This window comes from Aspergillus ibericus (genome assembly GCF_003184845.1).
Source record: "Aspergillus ibericus CBS 121593 unplaced genomic scaffold BO80scaffold_33, whole genome shotgun sequence".
In the NCBI taxonomy this organism is placed as follows: domain Eukaryota; kingdom Fungi; phylum Ascomycota; class Eurotiomycetes; order Eurotiales; family Aspergillaceae; genus Aspergillus; species Aspergillus ibericus.
This window is the reverse complement of record NW_020292131.1, coordinates 45092-60640: the sequence shown is the minus strand read 5'-3', so window position 1 is coordinate 60640 and position 15549 is coordinate 45092. Positions and strand designations below refer to the sequence as shown.

The following is a 15549-nucleotide window of genomic DNA, read 5'->3' as shown; positions in this document are numbered from 1 at the left end:
CCCTCCCCATCCACCAACACGGGCACATCACTCACTCCCCTCTTCCAACCCCCTCTTCTTCTCCTGCAACCCAAAACTCCGTCTCCAAGTCCTCCCGCATCGGCACCTCCTTCAACACAAACGCCACCAAAAATCCCAGCAGCGCAAACGCCAGCGCAACATACCACACAATCCGCAAACTATCCACATACACACCCACCACGGTAGCCTTCACCCCCGGCTAATCATTCAACGAGGTGATGAACTCCTTGGTGGCGAGCTCGTACGCACCCCCATTCGCCAGACGGGCTTGCAGCTCTGGATCATCGCTCAAACGCGAAGTGATGAGATGGTTGACTTGGCTATTGAAGACAGCGGACGGAATGGCAACGCCCCAGATGCCGCCGAGACTGCGCAGAAAACGCCCATGTGGCAGTCGCGACGGCGACATCCGCTTCGGAGAGAGGTGCTTGGAGGGCTGGGAGAGTGGTGGTGAGGAGGGTGCCGACGCCGGCGGCGCCGAGGATCTGGAACCCGACCCAGTCGCCTTCAGAGGAGGAGGCATCGAGGAGGGTGAGGAGACCACAGGCGAGGATGAGAAAGGCGAAGCCGGTGAAGTGGAAGGGTCGGTAGCGGTTCAAGGTGGAGAGACCGCCGCCGGCGAGGATGGCGAATGGAATGCCGGTCACGGCGCTGGGGACGAGGTCCACGCCTGAGCGGATCGGGGAGGCTTCCTTGACGGCTTGGAAGTAGACGGGCAGGAAGTAGGTGATCCAGTAGGTGAGCATGGCGTGCATGAAAGTGAGGCCTAAGGCGCCGAGGGAGGTGCGGTTGCTGACCGGTGATGGGCTGCTGCTGGGCGGGTATGCAGAGGATTCGGACGACATGGCGACGGACAGCAGCTGTAATTTGGAAGCATCATCTGGACACCATGCTGGATCACTTTTATACAGACAGGGTGCAGGAATCCAACTGAGTCAGGGCTGGGTGGGGCTCCTGACACCCTGACTCGGCAGCGGGTGGGGGGCCTGACTCAGAACGGGCGACTCGGATTGGTGGGTTATGCAGAGTGCACCCAATCAGGATTCACCGTGGCTATGGAATCTGCGATCTATCATGAGAGGCATCAAGACAAGTTCTTCCGTCCTGCATACATCCAGGAATCATTTTGCTTAACCTTGACTTAGGAATAGACATATCTCCCCGAAGTCAGTGTGCCCTCCATTCCGACATGATCGACCAGTTCTTGGCGTGGTGTGAGATCCTGATATTAGAGATATATCGCTTATCAGCACTGCCAGTGGCTGATCTTAATGTTGAATCTCATCATAAGGTTGAATATGGCGACGAGCTTCTTCTCTGTAAGAAGTACTGCATATATCCATCCTATTCAGGACGATAAACAACATCCTAGAGCGTAGCGAGATCAGTCTAATCAGCCAGTGAGTCCATGGTCAAGAGACAGTCCAGTTTCGAGACACGTGGCTTCGCTCGAATTAAGAAGCATGGTTGGCAAGTCAAGCTATATATTATGGATACTTAGATCAGGATGGCATCGTGGGAAAGATCGTGAGTGAGAGGTGGAGATCCGTGGGGAATGGGTATATATATACTATGTATCTAGCAGATGCGGGAAGGCGGCCTTGTGGAAATGTCTCCACATTGAAAGGAGAAGGTGAGCACAGCATTAGAGCATGCCCTGCTGGATCTATACTCCAACGACGTCGATCAAAGATTGTGAGATTGACTGAGCAGAGGCTCATCTTTTCTCCTTATGGTTCACGCAGCCCTAAGCCCCACTATTCTCCTATAGAATCCGCGTATGCACGGACCACATCGGTGATCGTCCGTCTATACGCGTATAGATAAAGTTTCCCCTGACCGATGGGATCGGTGGCAATCTTGGTTTGCCTGTTCTCGAGTTGATTAAAAACTGTCTCAGATCCTGATCGAATTCTTTACATCCACCATTCTCTCCCTTCTACTCATATAGCATATCCTTCACCAACTCCCCGATGGAGCCACACGACCAGCCTCCGCCCTATGAGGCGCTTTCCAATTCATCGGAGGGGTCTAATCCCTGGGAAGGCCAGGACACACATGTCAAAGGTCTTGAACCCCCCACTACTCCCGTCAAACCAGCCCTAACACCATCCAGATGACGGCCGCGTCGTAGTAGACGCCAACTCCAAACTATGCCGAACCCTCTCCCGACTCATTCCCCGCGTACAACATGAAAACCTCCCACCACCCGCCCACACAGAACCCACCCACCCCCCCTACCGGCTGAACATCGTAATCCAAATCGTCGGCAGCCGCGGCGACATCCAACCCTTCCTCGCCCTCGGCACGGCCCTCCAAGCCCACGGGCACCGAATCCGCATCGCCACCCACGACACCTTCGCCCCCTTCGTCCAAGCCTCCAATCTCGAATTCTACCCCATCGGCGGCAACCCCAACCAACTCATGGCCTACATGGTCAAAAACCCCGGCCTGATCCCTCGCATGAAAAGCATCCGGGCCGGCGAAATCGCCAAGAAACAACAGATGATGGCCGAGATGCTCCGCGGGTGTTGGCAATCGTGTATTGCTCCGGATCCGGTCTCGGGGACACCGTTCGTGGCGGATGCCATTATTGCCAATCCGCCGAGTTTTGCGCATGTGCATTGTGCCCAGGCGTTGGGGGTGCCGCTGCATTTGATGTTTACCATGCCGTGGAGTGCGACGGGGAGGTTTCCGCATCCGTTGGCGAATTTGAGGAATGGGGGGGAGAGGGAGTGGGTGAATTGGGTTTCGTATGGGGTGGTGGATTGGTTGGCGTGGCAGGGGTGGGTTCCTCATTTATGTCTAGTCTGTGCGTGTAGAGGTTGTTCTAACTGGATAATAGGTTAGGAGACGTCATCAACGACTGGCGCAAGAACGATCTAAATCTGGAGCCGATTGCTATGTCAGAGGGTCCATTCCTTCTCCAGACGCTGAAGGTGCCATATACATACTGCTGGTCTCCGGCATTGGTGCCGAAACCGGATGACTGGCCTGCAAATCTGGGTAAGTCTCATCCCCTATTCCCTTGGCCTATTTTGTTCATCCCTAACCCACTGCAACTACAGAAGTCTGCGGCTTCTTCTTCCGCGACCCACCCGACTACAAGCCCCCTGCCGCCCTCGAAACCTTCCTCTCCTCCGGACCCCCTCCAATCTACATCGGCTTCGGAAGCATCGTCCTCGATGACCCTGAAAAGATGACCCGGATACTCATCGAAGCCGTCCAGCAAACCGGCATCCGAGCCTTAATCTCCCGCGGATGGAGCAAGCTCGGTGGCATCGACTGCGAGAATGTCATGTATCTGGATGACTGTCCCCATGAATGGCTCTTCCAGCGTGTCAGTGCAGTGATTCATCATGGTGGGGCGGGGACGACGGCGTGTGGGTTGCGGTATGGGAGGCCGACGTTTATCGTGCCGTTTTTTGGGGAGTAAGTGGATACTATACTATTGCCTTTGGCTTCTGCGTAGTTCTGGTTAGGGCTAATTGTTCATTTTGTCTGCAGCCAGCCGTTCTGGGGTGAGATGGTCGCTGCTAACGGCGCAGGTCCGAGCCCGATACCGCATGAACATCTTGACGCGGAGAAACTTGCTCAGGCGATTCGCTACTGCATCGGACCTGATGCTATGCGCGCAGCGGGAGATATCGCCACCAGGATGCAGCATGAATCCGGGGTACAAGCTGCGGTTGCGTCTTTCCATCGAAACTTGCCAGCGGGGCTGAAGAAATGCGAAATTATGCCGCAGTTTCCAGCATCCTGGGTGGTAAAGAAAGGGAAGAAGAAGTACCATCTATCGAAAGTTGCGGCGGAGGTCCTGCTCGATCATATGAAGATTTCGAGGGATAAGATGAAGCCGTATGTTCCAATGCCAGTCCATTTCTTGCTAATAGGGCATCGCTGATAAAACAGGTATCAATCCAATCCCATCATCATCGAGAATGAACGATGGGATCCCATCACGGGTATCTCCTCCGCTGGACTCGGTTGGACGGTCGATATACTCAAAGCGTCCGGCGATATTGTGTATCAGCCCTACAAAGTCATGAGACAGGAAGGATCTACCTCTCGACCCTCATCACGGTCCACGGATCGTGAAACCCCACTCTCCAACCTCACTCCAGAACCTCACCTCCACAAATCAAAATCCATGTCCAGCATACCACCATCCACCCCTCACCCCCAAGCGCAAAGCAAAGCAGCCGCCATGGCCTCCGCATCCGCCAAAGCCACCGGTAAGGTCCTAACCAAGTACGTCTCCGGAATCATGGTGGATATCCCCTTAGCAGCAGCCGAAGGATTCCGCGTTTTGCCTGGGTTATACGGCGACAAAGTGCACGATTACGGACACGTCAAGGATTGGAAGACGGGGACGATTGCTGGAGCGAAATGTTTTGCGCTGGGAATGGGCGAAAGCTTCACGGATATCTTCTACCAGCCGTATCGCGGGGCAAAGGCGAATGGGGCGGTGGGGTTTGCGACGGGGATGGTCAAGGGGACGGTGGGGGTCGTGGGGAAGATGGCGCATGGTGTGTCAGATGTATTGTTTTTAACGCTATATTTGCTGACTGGTTCTAGCTGGCCTCGGTCTGGTGGCGTATCCTGGACAAGGTATCAAACGGACGATTCGGTCTTCGTGGAAGAATAAACGCCAGAAGGAGATTGTGGCGGCGTTGCATGCGGATGGGGTGAGTACACTGCGACATGAAAGAGGGCGGGGATTGAAGGATGCGGTGGTCATTGATTTATTTCGTCAATTGTGGCAGAAGGATGACACTGTTGATGATAGCGATGACTATCTGTAGTAATGCTACATCATGAAATAGTCCTATTATGGTATATGATTCGTCTGGCATACGTAGACTGCGGTAGAATCGTAGTCTCATCAAGGACCATAGATGGTGCCAGGCTACTTCTGAAATAATGCCAGGATTTCCTTCTTATCATACGCAGCGGCGATATCCTGAATAAACGGTTAATGATCGGTATGCATCGAAACAGACGGGGAACTGACCACTGGAGTTCGCTCTTTATTATCCTCTTGCTGAGGATCCAATCCCGTCTCCATTAAATAGCTAAATGCCTCGACGAACCTCTCGCGCGGATAGACGCCAAAACGATCCTGCGGTACCGGGATCTTGGCGACCACATGCAGAAGAGACTCGCCCTTGCTGTTTATGACTGAAACATCTGCCCCCGCGGCAAGAAGACGGTCCATCATGGACCCCCGAAGAGAGGGCAGGGAGGAAAGAGTCCGCACATAGTTGAATATCGGCGTATCGCCATTGTTATTCCGGGCGTTGATGTCCAGTCCTCGCTGCAAGAGCCCGGAGAAATCCTCCCACAGGTCCTCCGGCGGAGATAGATTAAAGCGGTTCGCTTTTTTCGCCTTACGGAGAGACTGAGCTAAGTAATGCAAGAGAGAGTTTTGGTCGCTGTCCGGGATGAGGGGATCCGCACCCGCAGCCAGAAGCAGTCGGACAGCCTCCCATTGATGTTCTTTTGCAGCAAGATGAAGCGGCGTGTTACCCTCTTGGTTCTTCTGATTGATCAGATGTGGAGGACATTTACTGATCATCATGGGCAGGAATTGGCCGGCTGACGGGTTCCCGTGCCGCTCGGGCGCGACGAGCAGATGAAGGACAGTATTGCCCTGTTGGTCAGTGATCGACAGGTTGGCGCCCATCTCACACAGCCGGGCAACGGCATGGGCCTTTTGAGTGGACGCAGTGGGGCGCGGTTCCAGATTGTCGAAGACGCGGGTCCTCATGTAATGGAAGTGGTCTTTTTTGTGGCTGACTTCACACGCGGCCAGCAAAAGCGTTCGACCATGTCCGTCCTTTCGCCCCAGATCCAACCCGGTCAACCAGGCAAGAAACGGTTCCACGATTCCGCCCTGGTGAAACACGTCGTGCATGATCGTGGTGTCGTCTCCAAATGAGCAGAAGGGGTCTGCCCCGTGGGCTAGAAAGAGCTCGACGATCTCAACTGCCTTGTCTCGTTCCGCTACCTGATTGAATCGACCAAGTGCGGCATAATGGACAGGCTGGAGTAGCAGGAGACGCTGCTCCTGGTCGCGCTCCTCTTCTTGACGTCGGACTTGTTCGTCAGAACTTCCTCCCCGCCCCCTATGGGGACGGGGTTTCTGAAACCGATCCAGATCAGCCAGGGAATTCTTGAATGGGAGCCGACAGCGGTCCACCCCACTCTCAAGGATAGCATGGACAGTCTCGATGTCCTGTACCGATATCGCTTCAAACAACACCGGTTTGGAGCCCAGCTGCACATCTCCCCCATATCTAAGAAGAAGCTGGACCATTTCGCTATTCCCCACCGCGAAGGCGAGCGGCGTGACGCCTGTCTTGTCCAGTGCGTTCGGATCGGCACCGTGTTCGAGCAACGCTGCCGCAATTCCTAGCCGGCGATATCCACCCTTCACGGCAATATGCAATGGCGTCCGTCCCTCTGCATCGCGCATCGTCACATCCGCGCCATGTTGTAGCAGGTATTGTATTGCAGAGGTGTGCCACCAGTGCTTCCCTTCTGATAAAATATGTAACGCGCTCCGATGCGGTTCATCCTCTGTGTACTCGTTTAGTGACGGGGCATACACGTTCTCGTATGCGCGAATGTTCACATCTGCGTGGAATGTTTCGACGATAGTTTTCAGAAGATCTAGATTGGGAAGTGTGCGTGTCGATGCCGTGAAGATCAGCGGGAGTACATCGATGTGGATGTTGAATGGACGGGACATCACGCCGTCGATCCAGTCGGTCGTATCTCGCGATTTGCCCAGTGTCTCAAATAGACGCGTATACCCCCATTGAGCAAGAGATTGCAGAAAATCCTTTCGGTTATAGATGCGATTCCCAAGCACCTGCTCTTGACGCATGTTCACCCCGCGGTCCCCTAGCTGTTGCAATACGCGGAATGCACCCTGCCTGAGCAGATGTTCGCATTCAGCAACAATATTAGACCGTGAGGCAGCTGCGTCTGTTGTAGTTCCTCCTAGTCGATCGACCAGGGTATCGATGCATTCGTCCCTAGCTGCCAGATACAAGTGTCCCGCTGCTGATCGTGGATGTTGCGGAGTCAAGGATAGTGTATCAGCCAACGCGACAACCATCTCACCGTTCTCTAGATCGACGGCGAGATCAAGAGGCACCCTCCGCAGGCCATCTTCAGCGAAGGGATCCGCTCCGTGAGCGAGCAGTGCGTGGATAATATCCGTCACGCGCAGGGCATCGTTCTCATTGAGGACGGACCGACAGTGCTGCGAGTGCTGTGAGTCGTTCCTGGGTCTTCGAGGGATGGGAAGCTGTCTCCTGAATTCTGCACAGGCGTGTAATGGCGTTTGCCCATTTATATCTTTGATAGTCACATCCGCGCCCGCTTCGAGGAGAAGCATGACGCTCTCCACCCGTCCAGAGCAACAGGCCACATGTAACGGCGTGCGACCGTGTTGATCAGCTTCATTAATGGCCATTCGGCGCTGCGCCTGGTTGGCATAGCTCTCTAACAACAGACCGACTGTATTGCTATCCCTCGCTGCTGCCGCGATATGTAGAATGTTCTCGCCTGCGCGGGTCTTCTTTCCCGTGAGACTTGCACCGCGGCGTATCAACCAGTCGACCAACGCTTCCGAACGAGCCGCCGCTAGATGAATGGGTCGTCGCCCTTGGTGATCTGCCACTTCTAGCATGGCATTGATCTCTGCGACAGGGAGATGGTCGATCGGATTTTGACGCGGATCGAGCAGTCGCTCGGCACTTTGTACCTCAGCGCCGCACATGCAATGCAGAAGGGTCTGGCCGTTATGGTTTCTCGTGGAGAGAGGGATGTCCCCCGCCCGGCGTCGCAACATGTATACCATCGAAACAAGATCATGGGAGAAATATTTGAGGCAGTGCCGCATCAAGACATGCCAGAGGGTGTCGCCATTGTGGTTGAGATGGAGGGGGTCCGCCCCCCCGTCAAGGAGCACACGCAGACTCTCAAGCTGATGAGTATGTTCACAGAGCAGGTGCAGCGCATTATTACCCGCATAATCGGTGGCGCGGATATCAGCGCCTAATTCCAGTAGCTCGGCCAACTTTCTAGCAGGCATATGATCCAAGACAGTGCGCAAGAAGAGCGTGCGTCCCTGGTGGTCTCTCGCTTCGAGATCGGCGCCCACGTCGACCAGAACTCGGACCTGGTCGATGGTGTTCGTCCGATGTAATGGGGTGTAACCCTCATCATTGCGCCAATTTGGGTCTGCGCCCATGGCCACCAGCTTCTGGAGGGTATTTTTGCCGGCCCAGCTACGCAACAGCAGATGGATGGGTGTGTTGCCTTGCTCGTCGGCTATGTTCCAGTCCGTCACGTAGGGTTCCAATAGGTCGAGGTCCAGGTCGTCAATTCCATGCTGTGTGCACCAGGCAAGGAGAGGGACACTGCGGTTGTTCGACATGCCCGCTTTGTCTCCGGCGCATGTCAAGGCGTGAAGAATACGCGCCGCGGACGCGTCCTCGTCCCATTTTTCTGGTTTTAAAAGGTGCAAAGGCGTGTTGCCGTTTTCATCGACCGCATGAGCGTCCGCTCCATGCTCGAGCAGTTTCTCCACCAGCGAGGGAGCCCCCGCAGCCACGCATGCATGCAGGGCGGTACGGCCGGTTTTTGAGCGACTGTCCACATCGCATCCCGTGCGGAGGATGATATCTAGACATTTCTCTTCATCATCTGTTGATTTACGGTGGCGGAAACGCCCCTCTCCCTGTGAGCTGCAGAACGTCATCAGCAGGTTGTATTCAGGCTGTGTTGGTATATCATGGCCGGATGCTGCGAATATATCGACAAAGCGCTGCAAAATTCCGGGATGTTTGGCTTTCGTGGCCCAGACCAGACATGTCTGGATGAACCTTTCCTCCATCATATCGATCTGAGGCAAATCGATCAGAATGTCGACTATCTCCGGTTGACGAGCTTCAATCGACCATTGTAGTGCCGACTTCAGGTCTGAGACGGCTAGATATGGCAGCATGGCTTGAACCGACTCGACAGCGCCGGCCCGACTTGCATATTCTAACGACGACTGCATGCTCCCTGGCAACGGTCTGCCAGTGCATTGTGGAGGGTCATATTTGATCGATCTGCGCACCAATGGGTCCGCCCCCGCTTCCAGAAGCAGCCGTACGACGCCGTGATGGTTCCTCTGAGCGGCGTAGTGCAGTGGTAGTCTTCCATCACGATCGGGCTCGGGATTATGAACTGCTCCATTCTCGAGTAGGAGGGAAACCATGTCTGCGAACCCTTGCGCCGCCGCTCTGGCCAGGGGAGTCATTCCGCAGCCATCCAGGGCGTTCACGTTAGAGTCATGCCCCCCGGCCTGAATCAACGCTTTCGCGTACGCCGTCATATGTCCCCAAGCGCAGACATGCAGCGGGGACATGGAAGAAGACTCCCGCTCTACCTTCATCACCAACTCGACGAAGGCGAGATACGACGGGTTCTCCGGGCGGATGAAGCTATCTAGCAGATCCAGCAGGTCACGCGGGATCTCCGGTAGCCGCGCGACGTGAATGAACCAGTTACAGGCGGCATATTCGATGAAGGGAAAATCCAGCTGAGCACGTTGCATGTCCTTCCACGGGTCCCGGTCCAGGAGAGATCCCGTCTGACGTTTCCAGGTGGTTAGACCACCCGCGAGTAGGTATCGGACGCAGATAACAGCCATCTCGTGGTTTGCCTCGACCGTATCGATGATAGGAAAAGAGGGTTGGTGCGTGCGGTGCCGATCGGTTCGACTGGTATCTGTGAGGAACTCGGTGAACGAATGGTGAATGATCGAGACCGTTTCATCGGGCAAGATCTCCAGCAAGGGTCCACAAGCCATGCGGGTGAGGTTTTTGACGTTTCCTTGCTTTGGCTTGGAGTCTTTGTGTTTACCGTCGAGAAACTCCCAGACAGTGGCAATCTCCAGGAGCCGCAGGGGACGAGTGGCATGCGTGGCGAGCTGCAAAATGAGCATCTGACGCTCGCGCGGCACACCCGCCCGGCGCGAATGATCGTCCAACATGTGCGAATAGAGATCTTCCAGATGGGCTGGAATAGATCGTAGGACGCGTTGGACTGATGGTACGTCCACCGAGGCACCCTGTGCTTCTTCCAGGAGCTCGTTCAACATGAGCCGGGCGTAGAGAAATGATGGAAACACACGGTCCTCGATGAATCGGGTGATCTCGTCGCGGACTGCCGGTTGGATGCTCTCCTTTGCCTGATCGAGCTGAAATTGCACGAAACTGGCGATGTCGCGATTGACGACTCGATCCTCGAGCCGGACCGACGGAACTCCTCCCAGCACGGACTGGATCTGGGGTAGTGGACGGCTGGAGACGAGGACCTTGATGCGATTAGGTCTGTGCGTACCTAGCGCGACGAGACGGCGCAGCAGGTCTGGAGCATCGTTATCGTCGACTTCATCCAAGGCGTCAGCGACGCAGTACACGCGGGTGGACGTGGCCAGCAAGGCGTCTGTCAGGATCTGCCAAAGCTCTCCAAAGCCGATGTCCGTGATGACTTTGCTCTGCTTCTGGCGGGCGCTGAGCACGCGTTGCAGAGAAGGCGAGTGAGGGAGCAACTGGTGCAGCCAGTCGCGGACCAAGGCGTGGGAGCCATGGCGTTCCGTCACGATCTGGCGAAAGAAGAAGAAGAGGATTGGGGCCTGCGGTTCGTGCTGTTGCAGACGCGCGATGTGGGATGCGGTCAAGACGCTCTTGCCCGCTCCGGCGATAGCCTTGATCCACAGAATGCCATTGGAGTCGGTGTTGTGCCAGTCCTGGTACTGGGGGGTCTGGTCGAGCCAGTCACCTGTTCCCGGGACATGAGCATTCAGATGCTTGTGAAACTCGCTGGCGGGGTCGTGATACGCCGTTGGCTGAAGCCAGGACAATAATTTCGGGGAGAGGGGGGTAACTGGATCATCCACCAGGATGAAGTCGTCGTCCATGGCGGTTTCCTTTACCTCCAAGTGGGGTGTTGTGGAGCTGAAGTCAGACGACGGGTCAGCCTTACTCTTTATACTACAAGGGAACTAGGCAGCCGTCAGGCGAGCACTCACGTGATACCCGTCCGGGGTCTTCGTTCGCCGCAGATGATGCGGACGATGAGAAGACCCCATCTCGAGAAGGACTTGTCTGCGTGTAGCTGATCGCTATGCTGTATAGTCGTGTAGCCGCTATACACCGTTCTGCGGATTGGACTCGCTGGCTGGCCTTTCTGGGCCGCGTCGGATCCACGGTTTGTTGCCTGGGCCCCGCCCTCGCCAGCGGGGAGCCAACTTTTATCTCAAGCCACATCTAACTAAACAAAAAAAACAACAACCGTTGAGTCCGATAGGGCAAGGAAATGTAAAGCGTGGCTAATGTTGAGGCTATCTAGGCTACAGCGGGAAGAACAAAGCGGTGGTGGGTGGCCAACGTGATCCAAGCACGTGATTCTCGCCTACCGACCAACCAGGCGCCTCTTTGATATCGATGTCAACCCCAGTGGGACCGGTCCGATTCACGCGGCTCAGCTTCCACCCCGCGGATGTCGATCCGTTTGGTGGGCCCGACAACGGGCGGAAGCGCCGAGCTGCTCCTCGCAACGCTATGGTCCCCGACCGCAGAGGCAGGTTGGACTGACGCAGTACCCCATTCCTTGATCTAGCATAAAGTTAAAGTAACCTTCCAATACCCAGGAGATCAATATGCTTCAGCGACACAAATCCTAATCTTATCCCGTCGCAAACCAATGGGAGGCCCCGGGAAGAGGATGACCACATTGCTGCATCACCACTCGGTGACCTCATCGTGTAACTGGCTCCTCCCAGGCTGTCTACCTAACCTCCAGCAGACCTTCCTCATATAGGCGAATACCAACCAACTACGCCCAATTAACGGGATCATGGAAACCGTCAAAAGAACTATTGCCGAGAACTTCGGCGGACCCTCTCACAAGCTCAGCGAGGAAAAGTTCGATCTAGACGATGTGCCCGACCTGAGTGGTAAAGTAGCCGTGGTGACGGGCGGCAGTGAAGGTAACATTCTACCACCCTCAATCCTCCTGTAACTCGAATCTGATAGGCAAATTCCCCAGGGATCGGCTTCGGGGTCACCCATACCCTGCTCTCGAAGAAGATCTCAAAGCTCTTCGTGATCTCCCTTCGAAAAGAAGTCGCCGACGATGCCATCTCCGCCATCGAAGAAGAGTTCGGTCCCGACACACGCCACCGCTTCGTCTGGATCCAATGCGACCTGTCGGACTGGGAGCAGACAGCCAAGGTGGCAGGCGACATCGCATCGCAGACGGACCACATCCACATCCTCGTCAATAACGCCGCCCGGGGCGTCATGACCCGGCAGTTGGCCCCGACCAACGGGATCGACCTGCACATGGCCCTCAACCACATGGGCCACGTCGTGCTGACCTCTCATCTGCTGCCAACACTCAAGAAGACCGCCGATGCAGGCGAAACCGTGCGCATCGTCAATCTCTCGTCCAACGTGGAAGCCAGCGCGCCCAAGGATACCGAGTTTGCGTCCGTCGAGGAGCTGAACCGCGACTATGGCCCGAACGCGCAGTATGGTCGGTCCAAATTGGCCGTGCTCTTGCATGCCAAGTGGTTGAACGCCCATCTCAAGCCCACGCATCCCAATATCATCGTCAATGCGTCCCATCCCGGTGTGGTGGATACCGCGCAGACCAAGGTCCACATCCATGAGCCGTATCCGCTGCTCGGATACGGCTTGTCCGCGGGCTTGAAACCGTTCCGGAAGAACCAGTTCCAGGGCGCCGTGTCCACCCTGTATGCGGCCACCGTGGCGACCGAGGGTGGACAGTTTATTACCCCGCCGCGGATCGTGGAGAGGGGCAGTGATAAGGCTAATTATATGCAGCTGGCTGACCGGCTGATGAAGCTGACCGCGGAGGTGGTGGAAAAGAAGACGCGACCGGAGAGTAGTGCCAAGGGGTGCCCGTTCAAGGAAGATTAGATTCGACCCAGCGTAGAGAAGATGGTTCTTGATGTCTTACTCTGTTGCTGAAGTACATCTGGCAACGGATGTCGTGGTACGCCACGTATGACTGGAAGGAGCGTTTTGTAACATACATGAATGTTATATCCAAAAGCTGGTTGAGATTAATTGTTCTGGATGATGTAACTTTCCAGCTCAGACAGACCCTTACTGTAGTACTACGTCTGGTTATCGATCGACTCGGAGCTGACACCTTCACTTAGATCGCTCAGTACCAATCGCGAGTTATCCACGGGCTGCGATTAGGAAATCCCTTGGGGAAATTCATACAGTCTCTTGAGAAGAAGCAAACAGGCCAACCAATTACTCATTCGAAAGGCCTCCGTAATTTTCCTCTTTATCCATGAACAAATTCCTTGAAGCAATCCATGGTCAGACTGGCATCCCAGGGCCAGCTGAAGCAAGAGTCAGATCCAAGCCAATCCATCTCTACCTACAGTGCATATTTAAGGTCAAGATAGCGCAAGATACCGGATAATTTATAGTCTCTAGAAGAGCCTCGATTTTCCTGTTCGCGGTTACTAATTCCCCCCACAACAAGCGGACCCTGCATATCATTATAATTCTCATTCGGATCCTCAAACGGCCCGTAGTTAACCCTCCCACCCCGGGTATTCGAAGCGAACGGTACACCATGCTTAATCCGACTGATCAGATCCTGAATACGCATATTAGCCACACCCCGTTCACAGGCCAATCCCTCCACACTATCACTCATATCCACTCACCGGGTTATAAATAAACGGTCTCGCAAACGTCACAAGATCAATCTTCCCTTCCTTCACGAGTTCCGTCGCCTCCTCAACCGTATACTCATGATCGTCCGGCTCCTCGGATACTTCACAAGCGATCCAAACTGAGCCAATGGCTCATACTTGTCCGGCAATTCCTTTTCCTTCGGCCTGGGTTGAGATCTAAGATATGCATCGGTTTCCCACCCGACATCACAGCCTCGTCGGGAGAGATTGATGAATGCTAGATCGCGACGCATGTCTCGGTTAACTCATCATAGGAGATCGTGGTGTCGTTGTAGTCATCGGATGGGCGTATTTTGATTCCTACAGCGCGAGACCCCCACACCTCGATGATGGCGTCGAGGACTTCGAGGGGGAATCGGCACCGGTTTGCGACGGAGCCGCCGTATTGGTCAGTGCGGGTATTGGAGTGGCTGGACGTGTGAGCTTTTGTGGATGAGAAGGGGGGAGGATGGCTTACGAGCAGAGGAAGTTGTGTAGGAGATAACCACTAGTCATGGGCAATGGTAGGGTTAGTTGGGATGTCGATACTTTCATGTTCTTCAATGGAAGTATGGACGTACCCCTGAGATAACAGTTCAATGCCATCAAACCTAGCCTTCTTGGCCAACGTGACCGAGTGTCTGAATTTCTCAACAATATCCCTTGGATGATCCATCTCGGTGATATTGTGAGTGTGGCCCGGCTGTCCCTCCAGAGTCCGGAATTTCCCGCCCTTGGCGGGGATCTTAGAAGGCGCATAGACTGGGTATTGAGATTGTTTCAACATCGGCATGTTGTCATTCTGTATCCTCCCTAGAATCATCCACCAAATTGGCATTTCCGCATTGTACTGAGAGTGTGATGGATGGCTCACCCGCATGCCACGGTTGAAAGAAAATCTTGCCCCCAACATCGTGCACGGCGCTGGTCAATTTGGCCCAGGCATCCGCGTGCTCCTGATGGTACATGACCTGGGCATGAGGCCACTCCGCACTGTGCGGGCAAATGAATGTAACCTCTGCGACAATCCACCCGGCACCATCACGCGCTCGATCGGTGTAATGGGTTATTGTCATCGATACAGCGGTTGCGTGTCATGGACCCCATGCAAATGCGATTGCGGGGTTGGATCGCGTCTTCAAGGGTGACTGGCTGAAGCAGTTCTGCCATTGTTTCCTTTTTGGAGGGATTTTGGGTATAGTACAAGAAACCTTTGCGTAAAGAAAAGACGGACGCAGAGCGGGTATATGCAGTTCTGCAGGTCAATTTATGCCTTACTTTCTTTAGCATAGGATAAATAGAGATTGCATTGTCGCACAAGTTCCTCTTGGGGTTAATTTATACTGATTGCAATGTGGGCAGCTGGCCCGGATGTTGAATGTGGAGCTGGCGGAAACTATTTTCCTCAGTGGGGAAGATATCCATTTCAACGTTATTACACCCCCCCAGTGGGTATGAATTCAACCTGAACAGGACTGTATATTCCCATGTCGCTGTTACCTTCCCGTATGGTGGTTACACTATGCTAGCAGTTTACAATGGGCTGTACATGGCAGGCGAGGCCCAGGTAGGAGTTTTCTTCGAAAATAGCACTTCCCATTCCCTGTGACTATGTTCCCTCTGCAAGAGGAGTCATCACGATTCTAAATGAAAGTTACTCACAGTGCTACATAATCATTTCTAGGGACGAATGTTGCCGACGAAGCCAGCCAGTCACATCGTTTCGGGAGTTGCAT

General features: G+C 54.5%; 5 protein-coding genes across 5 annotated transcripts; 2 read left to right on the top strand and 3 right to left on the bottom strand.

Annotated features, from left to right (window-relative positions):
* Positions 1 to 31: 31 nt before the first annotated feature.
* BO80DRAFT_495292 (uncharacterized protein) lies at positions 32 to 800 on the bottom strand (the record flags this gene model as incomplete). The annotated part of the gene is made up of 3 exons (XM_025723932.1): positions 403 to 800; positions 234 to 341; positions 32 to 179 (listed from the first exon to the last, which is right to left on the bottom strand). Exons 1-3 carry the CDS (start codon positions 774 to 776, stop codon positions 32 to 34), a joined length of 630 nt encoding a protein of 209 aa, XP_025573046.1. The 5' UTR covers positions 777 to 800.
* Positions 801 to 1528: 728 nt separating this feature from the next.
* Positions 1529 to 4826, top strand: BO80DRAFT_436630 (UDP-Glycosyltransferase/glycogen phosphorylase; the record flags this gene model as incomplete). The annotated part of the gene is made up of 9 exons (XM_025720966.1): positions 1529 to 1548; positions 1607 to 1654; positions 1973 to 2088; positions 2138 to 2807; positions 2867 to 3027; positions 3090 to 3453; positions 3529 to 3879; positions 3934 to 4550; positions 4600 to 4826. 9 exons carry the CDS (start codon positions 1529 to 1531, stop codon positions 4824 to 4826), a joined length of 2574 nt encoding a protein of 857 aa, XP_025573045.1.
* A 683-nt stretch (positions 4827 to 5509) lies between these two features.
* On the bottom strand, positions 5510 to 9418 carry BO80DRAFT_360821 (ankyrin; the record flags this gene model as incomplete). Its single annotated transcript, XM_025715980.1, has 5 exons — positions 5510 to 6105; positions 6160 to 7698; positions 7792 to 8104; positions 8216 to 8863; positions 9272 to 9418. Coding segments are annotated over 5 exons (3243 nt in total), but the record flags the coding sequence as incomplete, so codon positions are not given.
* Positions 9419 to 11643: 2225 nt separating this feature from the next.
* BO80DRAFT_386739 (retinol dehydrogenase 12) lies at positions 11644 to 13182 on the top strand. Its single transcript, XM_025717026.1, has 2 exons — positions 11644 to 12079; positions 12139 to 13182. Exons 1-2 carry the CDS (start codon positions 11947 to 11949, stop codon positions 13032 to 13034), a joined length of 1029 nt encoding a protein of 342 aa, XP_025573043.1. The 5' UTR covers positions 11644 to 11946; the 3' UTR covers positions 13035 to 13182.
* Positions 13183 to 13786: 604 nt separating this feature from the next.
* Positions 13787 to 14889, bottom strand: BO80DRAFT_457055 (FMN-linked oxidoreductase; the record flags this gene model as incomplete). Its single annotated transcript, XM_025722207.1, has 6 exons — positions 13787 to 13888; positions 13921 to 13990; positions 14080 to 14244; positions 14292 to 14321; positions 14395 to 14626; positions 14688 to 14889. The coding sequence occupies 6 exons, from the start codon at positions 14887 to 14889 to the stop codon at positions 13787 to 13789; spliced, it is 801 nt and encodes a 266-aa protein (XP_025573042.1).
* Between the last annotated feature and the right edge of the window lie 660 nt (positions 14890 to 15549).

What these genes read in the sequence shown, in the direction of transcription:
- BO80DRAFT_386739 (XM_025717026.1), top strand. Translation starts at nt 11,947, where the DNA reads ATGGAAACCGTCAAAAGAACTATTGCCGAGAACTTCGGCGGACCCTCT. An exon ending in GGTGACGGGCGGCAGTGAAG is followed by an intron (nt 12,080 to 12,138) that starts GTAACATTCTAC and finishes CAAATTCCCCAG; the next exon opens with GGATCGGCTTCGGGGTCACC.